General features: G+C 39.2%; 1 protein-coding gene across 2 annotated transcripts in view; it reads left to right on the top strand.

Moving 5' to 3' along the window:
- Nucleotides 1-22,224, top strand: part of LOC124595183 (phenoloxidase 1-like) — a 263,543-nt gene that overhangs the window by 96,311 nt on the left and 145,008 nt on the right. For both annotated transcript variants that reach the window (XM_047133801.1, XM_047133800.1), the window contains exons 2-3: nucleotides 2,759-2,913; nucleotides 6,731-6,889. In XM_047133801.1, the coding sequence (XP_046989757.1) occupies nucleotides 2,854-2,913; nucleotides 6,731-6,889 (219 nt within the window). In that variant the 5' untranslated portion in view covers nucleotides 2,759-2,853. The remainder of the gene's footprint in view (nucleotides 1-2,758; nucleotides 2,914-6,730; nucleotides 6,890-22,224) is intronic.

The raw sequence follows: 22,224 nt of genomic DNA, 5'->3' as shown, positions 1-22,224 counted from the left end.
TTAAAAATTAGATTAATAAAAGAAAAGGAATTTTGGCACATCGCTGGTAGGATATTTTAGTATTGTTGACATTTGTTTTATAGCACTAACTTTACTTCAAACAATAGTGAAGTATACATGAACTATAAAAATCAACAATAATTTATTTTTAGGTTACTTATTATGGTAATAAGTGACATTTTCATTATTAAAACAGAACATCTAACTTGATTACCTACGTGGCATACAAAGAAACATACTGTAAATTACAAGCGTTACTCATCATTATTCACTAATGTCATCGTTACTGGAATCCTCAGAAGTATCTACATCAGAAATAGATTCATTTCCTCCTTCCCTGCCATCTTCGGTGTCATTCCAGAGCACATCATTTTCACTGGCATCCAGAGTATTTGAAATACAGCATTTCTTGAATGATTTTATGATCATTGGTGCTTCAATGCATTTCCAGGCAACCAAAACCCAGTACAGATTAATGTAGGGTACAACTCATTTAATTTTTCCTGTCAGACTCAGTTTGTGATTTGCTTTGCAAAACCATTTTTCATGTTGTTCCTGAACGTAACCTTTGAAAGGTTTATGTATACATATGTCCAGGGGTTGTAATACAGAAGTATTTCCTCCAGTAATAATAACAAGGTCACTGGGTAAGCTGTGGATCTTCTTTTTTATGTCATCAGTGAGATGACAACAAAATGCATCAAGACAAACCATTAATGGTTGCTTGGAAAGCCCACCTGGACAGAGTTCCCACCTGTGTCAGAGCCAGTGAAGTATCAGAGTTTCAGTTACCCATCCATTCTCTTGATTCCAAACAATGACATCATCAGGGAATAGCTTTTCATTTTTTGGAGTCTCAGGGCTTGTTTCTCGCTTAAAGATTAAAAAAGGGGGAAGTTTGTTCCCTTCTGCTGTGATTGTCACCATTACTGTTATGTCCTGTTTTTCACACCCAGATGTTTTGATTGTAACTTCTTTTCTACCCTTATTGTCAATCTTGTAATTATGTGTCATATCAAACCAAACTGGAGTCTCATCAGCATTGCCTATTTGGCCCATTGAAAAATTCTTCTCTTTCTGAAGTGTGACAACATACCACTGAAATTCTTGAAGTTTCTTCTCAAAATCCTGTGGAAGCTTTTGCCATCGACACACTGTTGCCCATATCGGGTATCAATCTGAACAGTGTTTTGGCAACTTCTTGGCACCCATCAAATTCACACCCATTGACTATTACCTCTCTTTGCAAGTGAAACCTTGGCATGGAGGACAATGGCATGAAGATGACAAGAAACTTAAGACCACCATTGTCAACTGGTTCGATCCTCCAGCAGAGAACCTCTATGCAGAGGTCTTTAAGAAGCTAATTAGATATTATCAAAAGTACTTGTAAACAAATGATGATTTTGTGAAAACAAAAGTGGGTTTGTAGGGAAGTAAAACCATCAATAAAGCTTTTTATAACAAACAAGTAAATAAATATTTGATTACCAAATGGCCCTTGATTTTTGAATATGCCTTGTATTTATTAAAGGATGGATGCAGTTTGAAAGCAAAAATTTTCTTGTTTTATGTTTTCAACAAATGTCAAGCTTTATAAGTATGCATATAGTTCCAAATAAATTTCCATGATACTTCATTCATAGCTGATAGTGCTGACAGCAGGTCTAGGATATGCAGGATCTGGGCACTTAAAAACCTTGCTACATAAGGACACAGAAATTAAATAATCCTAAAGAAGTGCCTTGGTTTTTTCTTCATTGTGCTAGAAACAGCAGAAGTGAAAATCATGGTATGTGTAAATTACTCGGGTAGATGCTATCTGGTTTTATAGCTACACTGATATTTCTCGTTGCTATGGTTGTCATGTAATAGATACTGGAATATATGGAATACATCTTTAATTAGTGGTTTAATGATGCTGTGAAGATAACTGCTACAAATATAATCTTTTGTTACCAGTACCTAATGATTATTTTGATCATCCCATCTGCACTTGCACAGTGGATCTTATATCTGTCACTAACACAATTCCAAGCCAAATTAGGTAAATGTTTTGAGCAGTCCATTCCTGAAAATAAAATACTACTTTATCTTTGGTTTTAATTGGCAGACTTGGAGGAATATGCTTGCTCTGTAATAGTAACAGACATTTCTACCAAACATCACCTCACATAAATGTCTAGTAATCACTTTCCCATAGTCAGATTCATCAAATTCTTGTAATACAGGCTTTCTTGTTGTGCAGTTCATCATTACTTTCATCTGGTCATACTGTGACAAATCACAAAGTTCAGTTAATTACCATCTGAAAATTTAAAACTTTTTGCAGTTGTTTTCATTATAATAAGTAAATGCTGTCTGTTGTTAAAATATTCAATGGTAGTCTGTCCCCCCCTCCCCCCTACATCTTCTACCCAGTTTCAAATGTTAAGCCTTGGAAATAAAATGTTTTGTCTGCAAATAATGTTGTCAATATGCCAAAGTCAAGACAGAGAATTCATGACCTAAGCAAATCTGCAGATAATATTATCACTACAGTTGCAATTTTCAGCTGGTCTGGTTGTGCTTAACATTGCCCCAGATGATCTTTGGGGGACAAAGAGTTGAATGTAAGTAACTGTAAGAATTCAGGTTTAAGCATTTTGAAAGCTTTTTACGTTGCTTATGCAAACTTTATTTAACAATGTACACTCCTTTGCCAGTCTTTTTTTGATTAAATAATTCCTTCTTTAAATACCTTTTACTGTCATTTCAGATATATGTGGAGACTGAAATTTGCTGTGTATGTCTGTAAGGTCAAATACAATTAATGGGTGCCAATAAGAACTGACTTCATAAAACTAGTTCAAAATGAACACTAAATATTTATGTCTAATTTTTGGAGTGATATGGTGCAACAGTGTACTTAAAGTAAGTGAAACTATGATAAATATTTCTCTTGTCATATAATACATGTGCTTCGTAAACATTGAAATATTAAATGATTTTTTAATGAGTAGCATGTGGGGTATTTCTACAATTCTTGAACACAGTAGCCTCAGTGTATATCACTATGTACTTCAAAGTATTTTATATCTTGTCAATAGTGTAATATGGTGAACATATTTTCTGTACTTGTACTTAATATTTTTTTCATAGACCAATGAAGTCTTGTGCCACGTAATTAAATAAATATGAACAAGAGACTTGCATTGGTTACCAAGCCACTGTTTCTTCTTTCTCCTCATAAAAATGTTTATTTCAGGAAGAAGCTATTAAGTAGGATCATACTTTGATGTAATTCTCTGGGAATTATGTTTCTTTATTTACATGTTCTGTACAGAATTATCACCTGTACTTATAAGCTTGTGACAATAAATATTTTAATCTTACATACATATGACAAAGCAAAAACTTAAAAATTAATAAAATAAGGCAACAATTAGCAGGAATTCCCAGTTCTATAAGCAATATCAGAGTTTTAAATAAAAAGTTTTATTTGTTACTGTAACAGAATTCTTCTGTAGAGTGAAATGGAATGTTAAGCAGTTACTATTGTACACTTTTTTCAAGAGACATTACTTCTTGTGCCTTTGATATTATTAGATTGTGAATTGAATATTTTAGCTCCCATATATTTTACTCCCTTTTGTAAACATGTGTGTAAACATAAACAACACTCACAGGTTACGCCTGTACTGTACTGACTGACTGACTGACTGAAGGCATCAAGTACAAGAAGGGATCTATGATTATGGGACATGAGATCAGCATGTTGCCAATCACTCCAGCCATTATTGCCAGTAAATGAATTCTGATAAAACTGCTGGTTCTCCTCATTTGGCCTCACAGAGTTGAGTGCACCCTCCCAACATCAGAAAAATCCAGTGAGTTATCAGAACTCAAAGCTGGATCCTTTTGCACTAACATGTGTGATGCTAACTATTTTGCTACAGAGGCAGTCATTCCCTTTCGTACAAGTACCAAATGCTTCAGCTGAGAGTTAAGATCACCTTAACTTCTAGTTTTGTTTCATAATGAGAAAGAAAGATTATTTATGAAAAAATATATTGGGATCACATGTACTGAAATTTTGTAGTGATTATAACAAGTATTTATTTATTTGTTTTATTTATCCATCCGTTGACAATAAATATTGTATGGATGTTGTCAAGGGTACATGTAAGCCATTACAAAGAAATGGGACATAAACAACATATACGTAAAAAAGTACAAAACAAAATAATACAATGAAGTTAATAATAATACAATGAAATTAATATAGCCTATATTAATATAGCCAAGGTAGGATTTGGCAAGCATGAAGACAAGAGTAGAAATTCTCACTTTGTGTGGGTGGGTATTATCCTGCTGAAGTGTGAGCCCAGAATGATTTACCATGAGGGGCAATAAAGTGGAGCCTAAAATATTACCAGGGTACTGCTGTGCTGTGAGGTTGCTGCAGGTGACAATCAGAGGGGTCATGCTATGAAATGAAATGGCACTCCAGATCATCACTCCTGGTTGTCAGACTGTATGGCGGGCGATAGTCAGGTGGTTGGTATCCCACTGTTGTCTGGGGCCTCTCCAGACATGTATTTGGCTTGAAATCTCATTGACTGGAATAGATTTGTCTTCAGTGATGAGTTCTGCTTCAAGCTAAGCTCCGATCTGGGGTGCCATTTCATTTCATAGCAGGACTCTTACAGCAACACCCTTACAGAATAGCAGTACATGATGATATTCTACACCTAGCTAGTCAAGCTTTGTGACAAACCATCCTGGGCTTACATTTCAGCAAGATAATTCCCACCTTCACATGGTCAGAGTTTCTACTGGCTGTCTTCATGCTTGCCAAACTCTACATTGGTCAGCAAAGTCACCAGATCTCTCCCCAATTGAGAACATTGGGAGCATCTGTTCCACTTGAATAATTCCTTAGTGGTGCATCAGTCTTTATGTCCTAGAGTGTAATTTTTTATTTTTAGTTGTTGCACAAAAACATAGAGTGATAACACATTATCAAATAGAAACAGCCAAAGTATGCTGTGTTCCAGATACTGCCATTACTAAAATGGGAAATCAGGCTTAGAGCATACCAGTAAACCCCCACCCCCTATGCTTTAAAGAACTGAATTCCCTTGAATATAATGTCATATCCCATGGTTTAATTTTGCAGGTACATCCAGTAATATATGTGGATACTGTCTGAAAAAAAGTGTTGTGAATAGAGCTAGTAGTAAAGATGTAATAAATAAATGTCATGCCTGATGCTGCAGTTTTATTGCATGAACAGTGAAAATGTAGCAATAAACTTTTTTCCTATCATCATTTTGTGGGGTGTCAGCAGGAAAAAGTTTTTGAAATGTTTGAAATTGTGTATAAAGATTATTGGCACTCACTATGAACTCTCAATCTCAGAAACTGGACGAATATTGTCTGGGTAATTTGCACTCTGTGAGTTATGCTGCGTCAAGACATATTCACAGTTTCTAGCTGTAATACCTACTTATTGTGTTTAACCTTTAACATAAGATTATAGCTCTTAGGTAATAGATTATGATAGCATTTTAAATTTTGAAGCTCACTGAATAACTTCATGAACTATTGAAAATCAATTTTTTGTTCATCCTGGAAGATGTTAAGCTACCTGCAGTTGAGTCCATGCCCTGGGTTCACTATTTAGTAACATAGATATTGTTGATGACAACCATTTTTGTGTCTAGAGAATGTATTGTTCCAAATAAAGCTTGCTATCAACATGAACACCAAGACGTTCTGAGAAGTACATTTTAATTTGCTATCTGGTCATTAAGCACAATAAGTACTTTATCAGGGTCCTTATGATTGAAATGTGTGAAAATAGTCTTTCTTAGCTTCCTCCAATATATTGTTGGTGTGAGACTAAAAGTTACTAACTAATTTACTATTGACCACAATGATTTTGCCATCAGCTAACATTGTGAAATTTCTTTTTTTTTATGATGGAGTCATATTATCCACATACATTATGAATGCAAGGGTGCAAAACTTGAACCCTAAGACACTCCATAAACATTACCACATACTGCAATATGACATCTGGAACATCCATAACTGTCTTTTGCCTTTTGCCATCGAGATATGATTCTAATCATTTATGTTCATGTTCTTTGATTCTATAATTCTAGGACATCTTTAATAGTATCTAGGATTCAGCACAATCATAGAATTTTGGAAGACCACACAAGGCAGGATGAGATATGGAAAGACTCAGTGTGTATTTTAACACGAGAAAAAGAAATCACAGAATTTTAATTTTCATACTATACTATAGTGTACGGCATTATATGTCCTCAGTTATATCACCTGACATTTAGTCAAACATTAAAATCTTAACAAATAATAATCCTCCTGTTATATATCCATAACATTATGCATTTCCTCTGGATACAAGGACAGGAATCCATCTCCTGCCCGTTTCCCCCGACTGATGCAGTCTTAGACAGTCACGGAGAAATAAAATGTAACTGCCATACAGAGTAGATGTTGGAAGTGCATACAATGCTGATCCAATACAGAAGCATGTCCAACTAGAACATTTATTTTTAAGAATTATAATATACTCAGCTTTCATATAACACACTCTTGATATAATTTACTGATATGATAAATAAAGAGTTGGACAAAAGTTAAATTAGTACTTATATTATCAAAGTTGTGAACCAAGTCATGACAATATTTATTGAACAGAAGTATTTTTCTTTAGGCTCAGAGGCCACAAATAAAACCAGTAAGAAAGCAGTCGATGCACCCAAGGGATAAAATGAAGTTTTTTCATTTGGTGATGGAACGGCTCAATGAACCTATTTCTTTGCGGAAAGGAATTGATAGAGATACTGCCTTCAGTATTCCAACAGAGTATCATGTAAGTAAAATTCTTTTTGTTGAGTTAGTGTATTTTCAACAAGTGTGGAGAAATTTTTGTTATTTACCTTGTGCCATATTGTTTGAGAATGTATTTTCATAACCACTGTGCTTTATTTCTTACTGAAATTTATATCTGCATCATTGCATCAAATAATGTCAGGTCTTCTCCATTTTGTAGTGAGACAGTTTTATTTTTGCTTTCATGGTTTATTTTTCTTTATTTATCAAAGGAACATTCTTAATTTTGAAACAGCATTATGTTTCAGTGCAATAAATGTGATGTCGAATTTGACATTACTTATCAATTCCAATAAACCAAAATATATTCACTGAGAGAAATTATTAACCAACCTCCAACAGAAATGTCTTTGAATGCTGTAATGACTCAAATGCAGCAATCAAAAATACTGTCCAGGGCTAAATAAGTGACTGTATGGAAAAATTTATAAATTTGTTCTTTAAATAATGCTGTTCTACCCCCAAAAATGGATAACTCAGTTATACTATGTTATGTCTTGGAAAGAAAAATTTTCTCTTGGTCAAATGTTAGCCTTGGTTTGGCAGTTATACAAATAACTAAAAAGAATATTCCTTGTAATAATTTGGCTTTTGTTCTAGAATTAAAAAGTAATTGCTGGGTGAGAACCTCTAAAAGTCATGCATGCCATCTTGTCAACAGAAGAAGTTACTTTCACATTTTCTCTAAGCAGTTTGTCTTTTTAGTTCATTGTTTTATTATAGGTGTATCTGTGAAATTTAGTAGCATTCACAGATGTTATCTCTGGTAATACATGCTTTGAAATCATTCCATTATACATATTTACAAAATTCAACTAGAGAATCATGAAAATGGCTTGATGCATATTGTTCTTGGCAAATTTGAAACCATAGGTGTCAACAAAGGGAGAACGGTGCAGGCAAGAGAGAGAGCTTGCTCCCTCCCGGAATTTAGATACAAATGTTTTATAGGTTACAGAATTTGTAGAAGTGACTGTCTGTGACTCAGCAAAACTGCAGATTTAACATTGCTGAGTGTGCCAGGAAATTCTATGACTTACACAGTTTCTGTTTATTTTTGTTAATTTGTTTTCTTACTTGTTTTCTTATGCTGTTCATGGGAAATTATGTCGATTCCTGGTGCAGTGGTGGTTTTGGTGGCATTTTACAGTCATGATAATTGTGCCGAAGTAGAGCCCTCAATCTTTTCTTTATAGCTTCTTTGTACAGCTCCTGTTTATCTGCAGAAAGGATCTGACCCAACATCATCACATGCTGATTCCCAGTACAACATAAACATGGGAGCAGTATATGCTTGTCATTTGTTCCCAATTCCCAAGTATTCCTCGTCCTCTTGCTGCTCAAAGGAGTCACAATAGCATTCCAATATTTCTCTGTGGACAAAGAAGACACATGATGGCTTACTAATTCTACATTCTGTTCTATGCAACAGAGTTATTGTAGTAGGCTTTGGAGAACATGATCTTTTAGGTGTCCACATTTTTATTTAACCTGAGAGCCTAAATGAACCATCCATAAAAGAAAATACCATTTTATTCACTAGAAGAGAGGGGAAAACGAGTGAAATTCAAGGTTGAAAAGATGTTCTCTTCACAAATTGGAACCTTCTCAATTCTAAGATGTGTAACACCATTCAACATGCTGTCATAGTGCTACAAATTATGCAGTCCCAGCATTGCTGCACAATAATGTGACAAAGCGGAAAAATGAGAATTGACTGGGCTTAGCCCTAGACTGTTAAAAGTTGATTCTACTGGCCAATTTGAGGATGCTTTTGTGAGATTTTCCATGTTCATCCAATCTATATTGCCTCCAGACTACAAATTACCTAACCACTGAAAAAATGTAGCCTTCAAAGCACACTGTGTTCTACTTTACTTGTTCCAGTCAACATTAAGAAACTGCAGTACTGTGGAGCATGTAAACATACAATAAACAGAAAATACAATTACAGAAAGCATGAAAGTAGTTCGTATCCATTAATATGATTAAGCGTGATGTGTTATAGGTGGCATGAAGTTGAATAAGACCTTTTAAATTGTTTATCCCTGTTTCTCCACATTGAGTTGTCCAACAATTCTCAGTTGTTCTTACTTTTTTTCCTGGTTCAGAGTTTTAATTTTCAGTTTCAAATTAACATCATGGGAGTATGAACAAGTACTTATTGTGAACATTTTCTGGGGCTAATTTTGTAACTCATTAAATACCATGGATTTAATTGTACAAGGTTGTAATTCCAGAATAAGATTTTCACTCTGCAGCGGAGTGTGCTCTGATATGAAACTTCCTGGCAGATTAAAACTCTGTGCCTGACCGAGACTCGAACTCGGGACCTTTGCCTTTCGCGGGCAAGTGCTCTACCATCTGAGCTACTGAAGCACAACTCACACCCAGTACTCACAGCTTTACTTCTGCCAGTATCTGGTCTCCTACCTTCCAAACTTTACAGAAGCTCTTCTGCGAACCTTGCAGAACTAGCACTCCTGAAAGAAAGGATACTGCGGAGACATGGCTTAGCCACAGCCTGGGGGATGTTTCCAGAATGATATTTTCACTCTGCAGCGGAGTGTGTGCAGATATGTGCGCTGTGAGTACCGGGCGTGAGTCATGCTTCGGTAGCTCAGATGGTAGAGCACTTACGCGCGAAAGGCAAAGGTCCCGAGTTCGAGTCTCGGTCGGGCACACAGTTTTAATCTCCCAGGAAGTTTCATATCAGCGCACACTCCACTGCAGACTGAAAATCTCATTCTGGAAACGTCCCCCAGGCTGTGGGTAAGCCATGTCTCTGCAGTATACTTTCTTTCAGGAGTGCTAGTTCTGCAAGGTTCGCAGAAGAGCTTCTGTAAAGTTTGGAAGGTAGGAGACGAGATACTGGCAGAAGTAAAGCTGTGAGTACTGGGCGTGAGTCATGCTTCGGTAGCTCAGATGGTAGAGCACTTGCCCGCGAAAGGCAAAGGTCCCGAGTTCGAGTCTCGGTCGGGCACAGAGTTTTAATCTGCCAGGAAGTTTCATATCAGCGCACAGTCCGCTGCAGAGTGAAAATCTCATTCTGGAAACATCCCCCAGGCTGTGGCTAAGCCATGTCTCCGCAGTATCCTTTCTTTCAGGAGTGCTAGTTCTGCAAGGTTCGCAGAAGAGCTTCTGTAAAGTTTGGAAGGTAGGAGACAACATACTGGCAGAAGTAAAGCTGTGAGTACCGGGCATGAGTCGTGCTTCGGTAGCTCAGATGGTAGAGCACTTGCCCGCAAAAGGCAAAGGTCCCGAGTTCGAGTCTCGGTCGGGCACAGAGTTTTAATCTGCCAGGAAGTTTCATATCAGCGCACAGTCCGCTGCAGAGTGAAAATCTCATTCTGGAAACATCCCCCAGGCTGTGGCTAAGCCATGTCTCCGCAGTATCTTTTCTTTCAGGTGTGCTAATTCTGCAAGGTTCGCAGAAGAGCTTCTGTAAAGTTTGGAAGGTAGGAGACGAGATACTGGCAGAAGTAACGCTGTGAGTACCGGGCGTGAGTCATGCTTCGGTAGCTTAGATGGTAGAGCACTTGCCCGCGAAAGGCAAAGGTGCCGAGTTCGAGTCTCGGTCGGGCACACAGTTTTAATCTGCCAGGAAGTTTCAAGGTTGTAATTTTTTGAATCAAGAAGTGCCATCCATATTCATATTAATAACATAAAAAGATGTACTTTGTATGTGCTGTTGGACTATGCTTACTGTTTAAGCATCAAAGTAATCTACCTTAAGAATACAGGGTGTATCAAAAAGAATCGTTTGATTTGGCACATCTTTATTTCTGAAATTGTTAAACCAATTTAATGGATTTTGTTTTCTGATGAGCATGTCTTGAGTTGCAGTTTCCACAGCTGCTGTTATGCGATGTCTGAGTTCATTCATTGTTGTTGGTAACAGAGGTACATTAACATAATCACGTACAGGTACTTCCAGATGCCGTTGTGGTGGTGTCCCATCCTGTTCATAAATGAAGTTGTTCTGATCAGTCTCAAACTGTGGGAAAAGAAAGTTCTCAAGCATATTCAGATATGTGCTTCCTGTAACAGTGTTCTCAGCAAAGAAAAATGGACCATACTCCTTTTCCTGGAACGTACAGCTTTTCCTGTGAAACTACACAAAGCACATTAAATTTTGGAGAGTCCTTCTCATGTTGTACAACTTCATGAGGTTGTTCCATACCCCATATTCTCACATTATGATGGTTTACCTTTCCTTTTAAATGGAATGTTGCCTCATAACTAAACACTAAGTGTGGAAGAAAACTGTCATCCTCCATGTTGTCAAGAATGAAACTACAGAACTCCACATGTTGTTGTTTGTCACCTTTTGTATGGTTTCATGAGTAAACATTGATGCAACACACACTAGATGGACATCGGGGCATGTTGAGCTGTCAAGCTGCACGATGAATGGATTTCTGCAGACTCCTTGTGAAACTATGTTGGATGCATTCAACATGTGTCAGACACTCAGGGACAGCCCAGCGATTTGCCTTTACACAAACAACCTGTTTCTCAGAGTTGTTCATGCCATTGTCTAATGCTCTGTTCTGTAGGAGGATCCACACACCATACCTAGTACGAAAGTCACACTGAACATTTATTACTGACCCGCACTGCGCAAAACATAGAACAAAAAATGCTTTCTGTTGCTCTGACACCATTTTTACTATAACTGAAGTGGGCACACACTGATGCTACCTGGTGGGAACCGTGTAAAATTTGGGAGTTTTCTGTTTCCGGCAGTACACTGTTCACGCACATATCTCAATAACGTAATAGTTATGTTTTTTTTAAAACTGGATAATGCTTTTTGATACATCCTGCACTATGTGCAAAACTATCACTCATTTGAGATACAAAATGTTTTGTGCACTTACTTTCTAGTTTTTGGGTTATGGCTAATTTTCAGACGCACTGACCTACATATATCAAAACTGCCAATTTTTTAATCTTGCCCCTTCTAGGAAAAATTTCTGTGGTTGCTCATGTTTGTAACCATTTGTAGCATTTGTTGCCATCCTTCTCTACTGCTATCAAAGATATCTGACTGTCATTCATTATTATTTGCTGAATAGTTTTTGGTGGCCTCTCTGCACCTCCCCCCCCCCTCCCCCTCCCAAGACCTCTACATAGTATTGACCTACCACTTAAGTTTCAAAGCATTCTCTGCTCGAATTCTAAATTCTTCCATATTCAAACTCAGAGCTGAGGGTTTTTGCACAGTTGTTAAATACAAGCACCATGTTGTATAGTGTACATAACAGAGTTTGAATTTCTGTTGACAACTCCACTTTGAATTTAAGCAATTTTGTTTAGTAATACTCTACTTTATCTATTCTTCACAATGTGATAAATTTAAAGTTTATCAAAAGCAACCCAACTGCTAGAATGACAGCCAGTTTAAAGAAAAAGATTGATCACTACTCATCATAGAGATAACACATTGAGTTGTGGACAGCCACACTGAAAAGACGCTTGCACATTTAGCTTTCAGCCAAAGTCTTCTCCAGAAAAAGAAACACACATACATTCTTTCTCACAAAGAAGCACACCTCAGGCACAGATGACCACTGTTTGTGGCAGCTTGGATCGGAATGCCAACATTCATTCTGGTCCAAGCTGCCAGAGATGGGAGTCATGTGTGAGTGAGGTATGCTTTCTTGTGTGAATGAATGTGCGTGTTTCTTTTTCTGAAGAAGGCTTTGGTCAGAAGCTAATTATTGAACTGTCTTTTTGTTGTACCTGTCTGCAACTCAAATTGTCATCTTTACAGTGAACAGCAGTCTATTTTTTTCCTATGTTGTTGCCCTTTGTAAATTTTTTTATTGTTCTCATTCTGGTTTTTCCTTTATTGTAATACATTAGGTGTGTACCATATTGCTACAAGTAATTTGTTAAGTCTGGAAGCATGTACCAGTTAAGAGACCAAAGCTCATTAAGAAGAACTAATGCTTCACAATTAACAGTTTATTTAAACTATGTAAAAGTACAGATGGACCTAAACTACTTACCTCAGCAAAGAGTGCTCATATCTAAATATCCATAGACTGTTTTAGTACTTACTTTCAGAATGCAAATTACCAATACTACCATTACGCCCAGATAAATATACATGATGGTATCCCAGCTTTCAGAACTAATACACAGGGAGAAGAGAGGGAAAGGCTGGAGAAGGTTAAAAAGGAAGGGCAGGTCAGTCAGGCCCCAGGATGAGAGGTGCCAACCTTCTTCTGAGGAAAGATTTTTGATCCACATTATTTCTGTAGTGAAGCTGGGCTAATGCTTACGAATGTTTATCTTTGACCTCACTCTCTCTCTAATACCTCCATTTTCATCTTTGCCTCCCCATATCCTCAAATCAGGTGAGTCCCACTCATCCTCTGGCGTGACTTGTTCCTTTTTAACTTTTTCAAACCTGTCTCTCTGACCAGGATGTGGAATAGTGTGCTGTATTTTTATATATGCCTATTGGCAGTACTGCTGAAAGTAAGTACTAGCCAGCAATTCTGTCTAATACTATCATAATTTTTGAGGGGGCTTTCCTTTTGATGTAGTAGAATGTTCTACTAAATTCTAATATTCCATAAATAATTAAATCCTATAACCTCCAATGAATTACAAATCTAAAGTGATAAATAACTGCAGGAGGCAGTAATCAAACTGCTGACATGCAGCCTGCAGCCAGTAGCTATAACTGATACACCACAGCAATATTGATTCTTGAGTGTTCGGTTTGTTTTCTACATAGAATTAACTTGAATTTAGATTAATTACATGAATTAAGATTGAATCATTTTAAATACATACCATGTATGTCTACATTAGGTATGTTTGCAGGATCTCATAAATTGAAGTCATGAGTAGTTAGCTTTTAATATCAGTGAAATAAGTAAGGATTATTATTAGTAGTAGTAGTGGTAGTATTATTATTAGTAGTAATAGTATTATTAACTCACCAGCCAAGGCAATTTTCTGATTTTTCTATATAAATCTATATATAATTATTTGATACTTAGAATAGATTGTATTAAATGAGTGTAGCAATAAAACCAAAAACTAACTTCAAAAATGATTTTTAATTAACATTTAATGTACATAATACAGAACTGTGAAAATCGCATTCTGTTTTATAAATACAGGAGAAACTTCTTGATAATTTTTCTGAGTGTAAGATCCATGCACAAGCTCAAAAAAATGGTTACAAAAAAGTATATGATATGTTTAAGTGTGTGGGACAGACTTGGGAGCATGTAAAACACAACTCCCAGTGTTCCGGAGCAAAAGACAAATATTTACTGGGAAAATAGTGTCTTCAAGTGTTCTAGAATAACAGAAAAATTGAGGACTGTCAAAATACAAGGCATATTACATATAAGTATGTACAAAATATAAGCACATGTAAGTTATAACATTATGTCTAGACCTGTAGCTTTCTTATGAACTTAGCCAGAGTGATTGCAATAAAATAAACAATATTCTACTTAATTAAGCATAAGAAAAAAGAGTTTTATGTAGGACACACATATAGACACTAAAGACACATATCTGAGATGCTATTAACACCTGTTGATTGATTGTACTATATTCTAGTTAAATAAGTCAAAGAAAATAAAATTCCATGCCCACATACATTAAAGAGCCAAAGAAACTGGAGTATTGTGTAGGACCCCGCGAGCATGCAGAAGTGCCGCAACATGATGTAGCATGGACATGACTAATGTCTGAAGTAGTGCTGGAGAGAATTCACATGAAGATTCCTGCAAGGCTGTCCATAAATTCACATGAGTACGAAAGGGTGATGACCCCTTCTGAACAGCACATTGCAAGGCATCCCAGATATGCTCAATAATGTTCATGTCTGGGGAGTCTGGTGTGGTGGCCAGCGGAAGTGTTTAAACTCAGAAGCGCATTCATGGAGCCACTTTGTAGCAATTTTGGACATGTGGGGTGTCGCATTGTCCTGCTGGAATTTTGCAAATCCATCAGAAGGCACAATGGACATGAATGGATGCAGGTGATCAGACAGGATGCTTACATATGTGTTACCTGTCAGAGTCATATCTAGAAATGTCAGAGGTCCCATATCATTCCAACTGCACGTGCCCCACACCATTACAGAGCCTTCAAAAGCTTGAACAGTCCCCTGCTGAGATGCAGGGTCCATGGATTCATGAGGTTGTCTCCAGTCCCATACATGTCCAACAGCTCAATACAATTTGAAATGAGACTCGTCTGACCAGGCAATGTTTCCAATCATCAACAGTCCAATGTCAGTGTTGTCAGGCCCAGGTGAGACATAAAGCTTTGTATCATGCAGTCATCGAGGGTACGTGAGTGGGCCTTCAGCTCCAAAAGCCAATGTAAATGATGTTTCATTGAATAGTTCACACGCTGACACTTGTTGATGGCCCAGGATTGAAATCTGTAGCAATTTGCGAAAGGGTTGCACTTCTGTCATGTTGAACGATTCTCTTCACTCATCATTAGTCCCATTCTTGCAGGATCTTTTTCCGGCCCCAGCAATGTCATAGATTTGATGTTTTACCAGATTACTGATATTCATGGTACTCTCATGAAATGGCCATGTGGGAAAATCCCCACTTCATCGCCACCTCGGAGATGCTGTGTCCCATCACTCGTGTGCCAACTATGACACCACGTTCAAACTCAACTTAAGTCTTGATAACCTGCCATTGTAGCAGCAGTAACCAATCTAACAACTGTGCCAGACACTTGTTGTCTAATACAGGCATTGCCGACTGCAGTGCTGTATTCTGCCTGTTTACATATCTCTGTATTTGAATAAGCAAGCCTGTACCAGTTTCTTTGGCGTTTCAGTGTATATGAACATGGAATACATATAACTACATGCATTAGTGAACAGGAGTACATTAGCAAATGGTATTTAATGTTATATTGACATACTCTGTTAATTATAAATTGCTGAGTAGAGAGATTATATGGTATACCCTACAGATTTGAGCAATATTCCAAATATTCATTAACATGGTAGAAGTTATGCATTATTTGTTGCTCTTTAGAGGTTGTCATTCTTTTGATGATATCTGACAATACATTGAAGAGAGTTTTTGGTTTGTATAATTCACTGGCCTAGTATATTGTGTTTGTATGTACGTCCCTTTAAAAAACATATCTATTCTTTGTTTAATGATAGCTCACCACATTGTTTAAAGTTATAAAGTTCAATGAGTCTTAATATTCTTACTCACATATTTTATTTATTTATTTATAGCTCCTTGTTCCAGAGATTAAATTCATGATACAAATTATGATGTGAAATGTGTCAACAAAACAAACATAGAAACTATATATAAGTATGTATTTTTGAAAAAAACTTCTGCTATCTGTGAGACATTTTATTTCCATGGGTAGACTGTCAAAGCCTTAGATAGCTGCATATTTCAACCTTTTTTGTTCCAAAGTTAGATTTTTTAAAGAAGAATGCAGATCATTTTTCCTCCTAGTGTTGCACTTCTGAATATCTCTGTTACACTCAAACTTAGATGGACTGTTGATAACATATTTCATATTCATGAATAAATGTACTGTGAGGCTGTGATTAATATTTCCAACTGCTTAAAGAGATTCCTGCAATATGTATACATGTAAACTTAACACTTCATTCTATATTTTGGGTAATGAGTACTTTTTGTGTAAGCGAGCAGTTACCCCAGAAAGCTCTCCACCCTGCTCACTTCCTAATCCTGCCTTGGAGTACCACTGTTCACCACCTCTACAACAACTTCCAAATCTCCCCCACGCCCCCTCCTAGCTGACCAACCCTGTATCGTAGAACCACTACACTTACCCCACCCACCAAATTTCCCTCCCATCACCAAACAAAATCCAGAATCTAAACAGACCCATAACACTGTCATGAACCTTTCCTCCAGAAGCCTTAGCCCCACAGAAATGTCAGTCCTCTCCAAAGGCCTCACATTTTGCTCCACTCCCAAATTCAATCATGCAGGACTTGTTAAAGTCCTTCTCTCCTTCTCCTGGTCTCTACAATGGAAACACTTTTTTGCCATCAACCCTACCAACCCTACAAACCAGACTCAACCAAAGACCAATGTTGAACCCTGCCTAACTCAGTTCACACCTCCATCCAACCGTGATCCACCCTCACTGTCCCAAATCATTCCCTATTAACTTTCCAGAATTTCTTAATCTTGAACCTTGCCTTACCATAATTTCCCAAATCCCTCTACATGGTTCAAATGGCTCTGAGCACTATGGGACTTAACATCTGTGGTCATCAGTCCCCTAGAACTTAGAACTACTTAAACCTAACTAACCTAAGGACATCACACACATCCATGCCCGAGGCAGGATTCGAACCTGCGACCGTAGCAGACCCGCGGTTTTGGACTGAGCGCCTGAACCGCTAGACCACCGCGGCCGGCCCCTCTACATGCAAAGTAACATTACATCCACAGAAAGAGCCACAGTCCACTGTCTAAAAACTGATCCCGACCTACTAATCCTACCTGCGGGCAAAGGCTCCACCACTGTTGTTTTGAACTGCAAGGATTACCTGGCAGAAGGACTCTGCCAGCTGTCACATACCTCCACCTACAAACCTTGCCACAGTGATCCCATTCCAGAAATCCAGCAGGATCTTCAATCACTGCTGAAAACGTTAGGCCCATATCAAATCTCTCCCTGGAGTCTATCTCTCTGCTCACTCCTACCACTTCCTGCATTCCTCTCTTCTACATGCTTCCTAAAGTCCATAAATCCAACCATCCAGGATGCCCCATTGCGGCCAGTTACTCTGCCCCTACCAAGAGAATCTTTGGTCTTGTAGACCAACACCTTCTACCTATTGCCCAGAATCTACCCTCCTCTATAAAAGATAGTAACCACTTCCTCCACAGGCTCTCCACAGTTCCTGTCCCTTTAACACACAGTGCCCTGCTCATCACTGTTAGTGCCACCCCCTTTACACTAACATCCCCAATGTCCATGGCCTTACTGCTATTGAACACTGTCTTTCCCAATGCCCGATGGATTCCAAACCAACAACCTACTTCCTAGTCATCATGACCAACTATATCCTCACCCACTATTACTTCTCCTTTGAAGGCATTACCTACAAGCAAATCTGGGGTATGGCTATGGGCATCCACATGGTACCATCCTATGCCAACCTATTCATGACCCATCTAGAGGAGTCATTCCTAAACACCTAGAATCCTAATCCCCTCACCTGGTTCAGGTTCACTGATGACATCGTTGCAATCTGGATCGAGGGTGAGGACAGCCTATCCACATTTCTCCAGAACCTCAACAACTTCTCCCCCATTTACTTCACCTGGTTACTCAACCCAACAAGCCACCTTCCTAGATGTTGACCTCCACCTCAAACATGGCTACATCAATACTTCTGTCCATATCAAACCTACTAACCATTGGCAGTACCTCTACTTCGACAGCTGCCAGCCATTCCACACAAAGAAGTCCCTTCCATACAGCCTAGTCACCCACGGTTGTCGCATGCGCAGTGATGAGAGGTCCCTCTCGAAATATACTGAGGGTCTCATTGAAGCCTTCACAGACCGTAATTCTCCTTGGAACCTTGTATGAAAACAAATCTCCTGTGCCTTTTCTTTCCAATCTTCCACCACCTCCAAAAGTACCACTGTCCAAACACAGAGCAGCATTCCCCTTGTAACTCATTACCACCCAGGACTGGAGCAACTGAATTACATTCTCTGCCATGGTTTCGACTACCTCTCACCGTGCCTTGAAATGAGAAGTGTCATGCTCACTATCTTTTCCACCCCTCCTTCAGTGGTATTCCACCATCCACCGAACCTACACAATATACTTGTCCATCCCTACACAACCCCTGCTCCCAATCCCTTACTTCATGGCTCATACCCCTAAAATAGACCTAGATGCAAAACCTGTCCCATATATCCTCTCGCCACCACCTACTCCAGTCCGGTCACAAACATCACCTATCTCATCAAAGGCAGGGCTACTTGGTGAAATCAACCTACAAATTAACCTGTAACCATCATGCTGCATTCTACGTGGGCAAGGCAACCAACAAGCTGTCTGTCTGCATGAATGGCCACCGACAAACTGACGCCAAGAAATGAGTGGACCACCCTGTTGCTGAGCACAATGCCAAACATGACATCCTCCATATCAATGACTGCTTCCAGCATGTGCCATATGGATCCTTCCCATCAACTCCATCTCTTCTGAATTGCGCAGGTGGGAACTTTACCTGCAATATATCCTATGTTTCCATAACCTCCTGGCCTCATCCTTCGTTAGTCATTGTCCTCACCCATCCAGCCCCCTCCCTGTTCCCATCTCAGTACTACACAGCCCTCATTTCACCATCGCACCCAGTCTGTTTGCTTCTCTCCTTTTCTGTAACCCCTCCCTTCCCAACTCTCACCAGCCCTCTGTCTAACCTGCAGCACTTCACTGTTCACCATACCTAACCTACTTCCCCTTCCCCTGCCTGCCCCAGCCTCCTCCTTATCCCCACCCAGTTGCCACCCTCATCATGCACTGGTGCTGCTGCTCACAGTGTGGCCTCATTTGCTTGAGACTTCAGTCATGTGTGAGTGAGTTGCCTTTGTGTGTGTGTGTGTCTGTCTGCCGTCTATTTTTTATGGAGGCCTTAGCGGCTGAAAGCTTTATTTGTGACAGTCTTTTTGTTGTGCCTTTCTGGGACTCAGTGTCTTTGCTATATGGTGAGTAGAAACTTTCCTTTTCATAATATTGCTACATTCCATTCTGGATTTTTCATTGTTTGAATTTTACCTACTCCCCTAACTTCTTAAATCCAAGCCCACAGACCTCACCACTGTTCATACCCTTGTGGTTGGGGTCAATGTTTCCACTGGATGAACTTCTACCTCATTTAACCAGCACCTCCAAACCATTGTACATTACCTCCCAACCAACATTCAAGACACTGCTCACTTTCTTTGCTGCATTGCTGCAGTTCTTGTTTCATTACTACCAGATTCTTTGTAGGACACTGTTGATGCGACCTGCTTATTCATCACCTTCCCACATGGACATGGCCTTGTGGCCATACAATACTCCTTTTCTTAATGTCCTTCTGATCCCAAAGCCACCACCTCTTTCTTAATGCTCCTCCTACAGCCACATCCTGCCCTTGATTATTTCACTTTTGAACACCGGAACTACAGACAGATCAGTGGTACTGTCATGGGTAGTTACGTGCCATCCACTCCAATCAACACCTAAAACCTCTTGTCTGATTTAAATTCATTGATGAGATTTTTTCGTAATCTGGACTCATGGCAAGGATAATCTTGTACTCCTTACTCCATTGTCTCAGCACCTTCTCCAAATCTGCTTCACCAGGTCCTTCTCAACTCAATGAGCCACCATCCTAGATGTTGATCTTTGCTTCTCAGAAGGCTATGTAAATAGGTCTGTGCTGCCTGGGGTATCTGTGCGGTCTGAGGTGCCTTGCCACAGCTTGCACAGCTCCCCCCGCCAGAGGTTCATGTCCTCCCTCGGGCATGGATGTGTGTGTTGTCCTTAGTGTAAGTTAGTTTAAGTTAGATTAAGTATTGTGTAAGCCTAGGGACTGATGACCTCAGCAGTAACTTACCACAAATTTCCAAATACATCCATTTATATCATGTGTGCCAGTTATCAATTTAGACATCTGTCAACCATTACACATCAAAAAGTCTCTTCCATATATCCTCACCACCCATATATCCCACAATTACAGTAGAAAACAGGGATTGTTGAAATACGCTGATAAATTTACCAGAGCATTAATTTCCAGATAATACCCTGTCCAGATCATCCATGAACAGATCTCCTACACCATCTCCTCCTCTGACTGCAGTAACCCTGTTAACTAGACATTGATCGGTGCACCTCTAATCACTCAGTACCACCCTGGCCTTGAAGAGCTTAACCATGTCCTTCACCAGGGCTCTGACGACCTATTGCTATGTTCTGGGGTGTGGGATATCATATCCAAAATCTTACTCACAAAACACAAAATAGAGGTTCACCAGCCATGTGACCTACGGAATATCATTGTCCGTTCCTACTCCAATCCCACTTTCAATCGTGCCCTACTTTGGGTCATTACGTTGTGTTCGATGTAGTTGCAAGACCTAGACCTGTCCCATACATCCACCTGCCACCTCCTGTCACAGTCCAGTTACAGGTATCTCTTACCTAATAAAAGACAGGACCACTCATGAAAGCGGCCATGTTATATATCAGCTATGCTGCAATTGCTGTAAACCATTCTATGTGTGAGTGTCAACTAACCAACTGAATGGCCACTGCCAAACTGTGGTAAACCAGAAAGGTGACCATCCAGTTGCTGCATATGCAGGGCACCACAGCACCCATAACTTCAAAAGTTGCTTCACCATTTGGGCCACTTGGATACTCCCTTCCAGCACAAGCTTTTCTGAATTATGCGGGTAGGAATTGTCTCTCCAGCATATCCTGCACTCTCGCTATCCCCTCTACCATAAATCTCCACTAACTAGTTTCCCACTTCCTCACCTTACATTTTTCTTTCTCCCCTCTATCCACACCACTCCTTCCCCTTCCAGATCATATACTGCCTTTTCTCCCACCAATCCCCCCCCCCCCCCCCTCATGTGTTCTCGCTCTTTCTCTCTATTACTCTCTCTTTTTCTCTCTCTCACTTTCACTCTTCCTCTCTCTCCCCTTCTTTTTTTCACCCTTCTCCCTTACTCTCTCCACTTCCTATCTCCCTCTTCATCACCACCTTCCTCCCCCTCCCCCTCCCCACCTTCTCCCTCTCTGTAGCCCTTATTACACTCTAGCCTCTGAACTCTTTTCATCTTGTTGTGCAGCTGCTGAGTCATTTGGTGAAAGACCTACCTCACACTACCCTGCTGCCCTCCTTTGTATTACGTGCCCTTCCCTAGTCCCTCCCACCTTCGTCTGTACAATCAACTGCTTTCAGTAATCGATATCCAATAATTAGTCTTGTCACTACCATGAATGTGTATGTCCTGGGTATCTGTGTGGTTTTGTGTGAGAATGCATGTACTCTTACTAGAAGAAGATTAAGAGCTAGAAAGCTAGTGTTAACTGTTTTCCATTACATGTTTCTATGCATCATGCATGAGTTCTCAATTGGTAAGTAGTTGCCTTTCCCTTATTGTGTGTATTTGCCATTCAGGAATTCCTATTAGAATTATGCAATCCAACTGCCAAGTTAAAGTATTCTGTCGTATACATGAACTTTTACTTTTTTATATCCAGCACTGTAATCTTTTA

Source organism: Schistocerca americana, chromosome 2, assembly GCF_021461395.2.
Source record: "Schistocerca americana isolate TAMUIC-IGC-003095 chromosome 2, iqSchAmer2.1, whole genome shotgun sequence".
NCBI lineage: Eukaryota > Metazoa > Arthropoda > Insecta > Orthoptera > Acrididae > Schistocerca > Schistocerca americana.
Note: the sequence above shows the minus strand (reverse complement) of the source record. Positions and strands in the feature narration are given on the sequence as shown.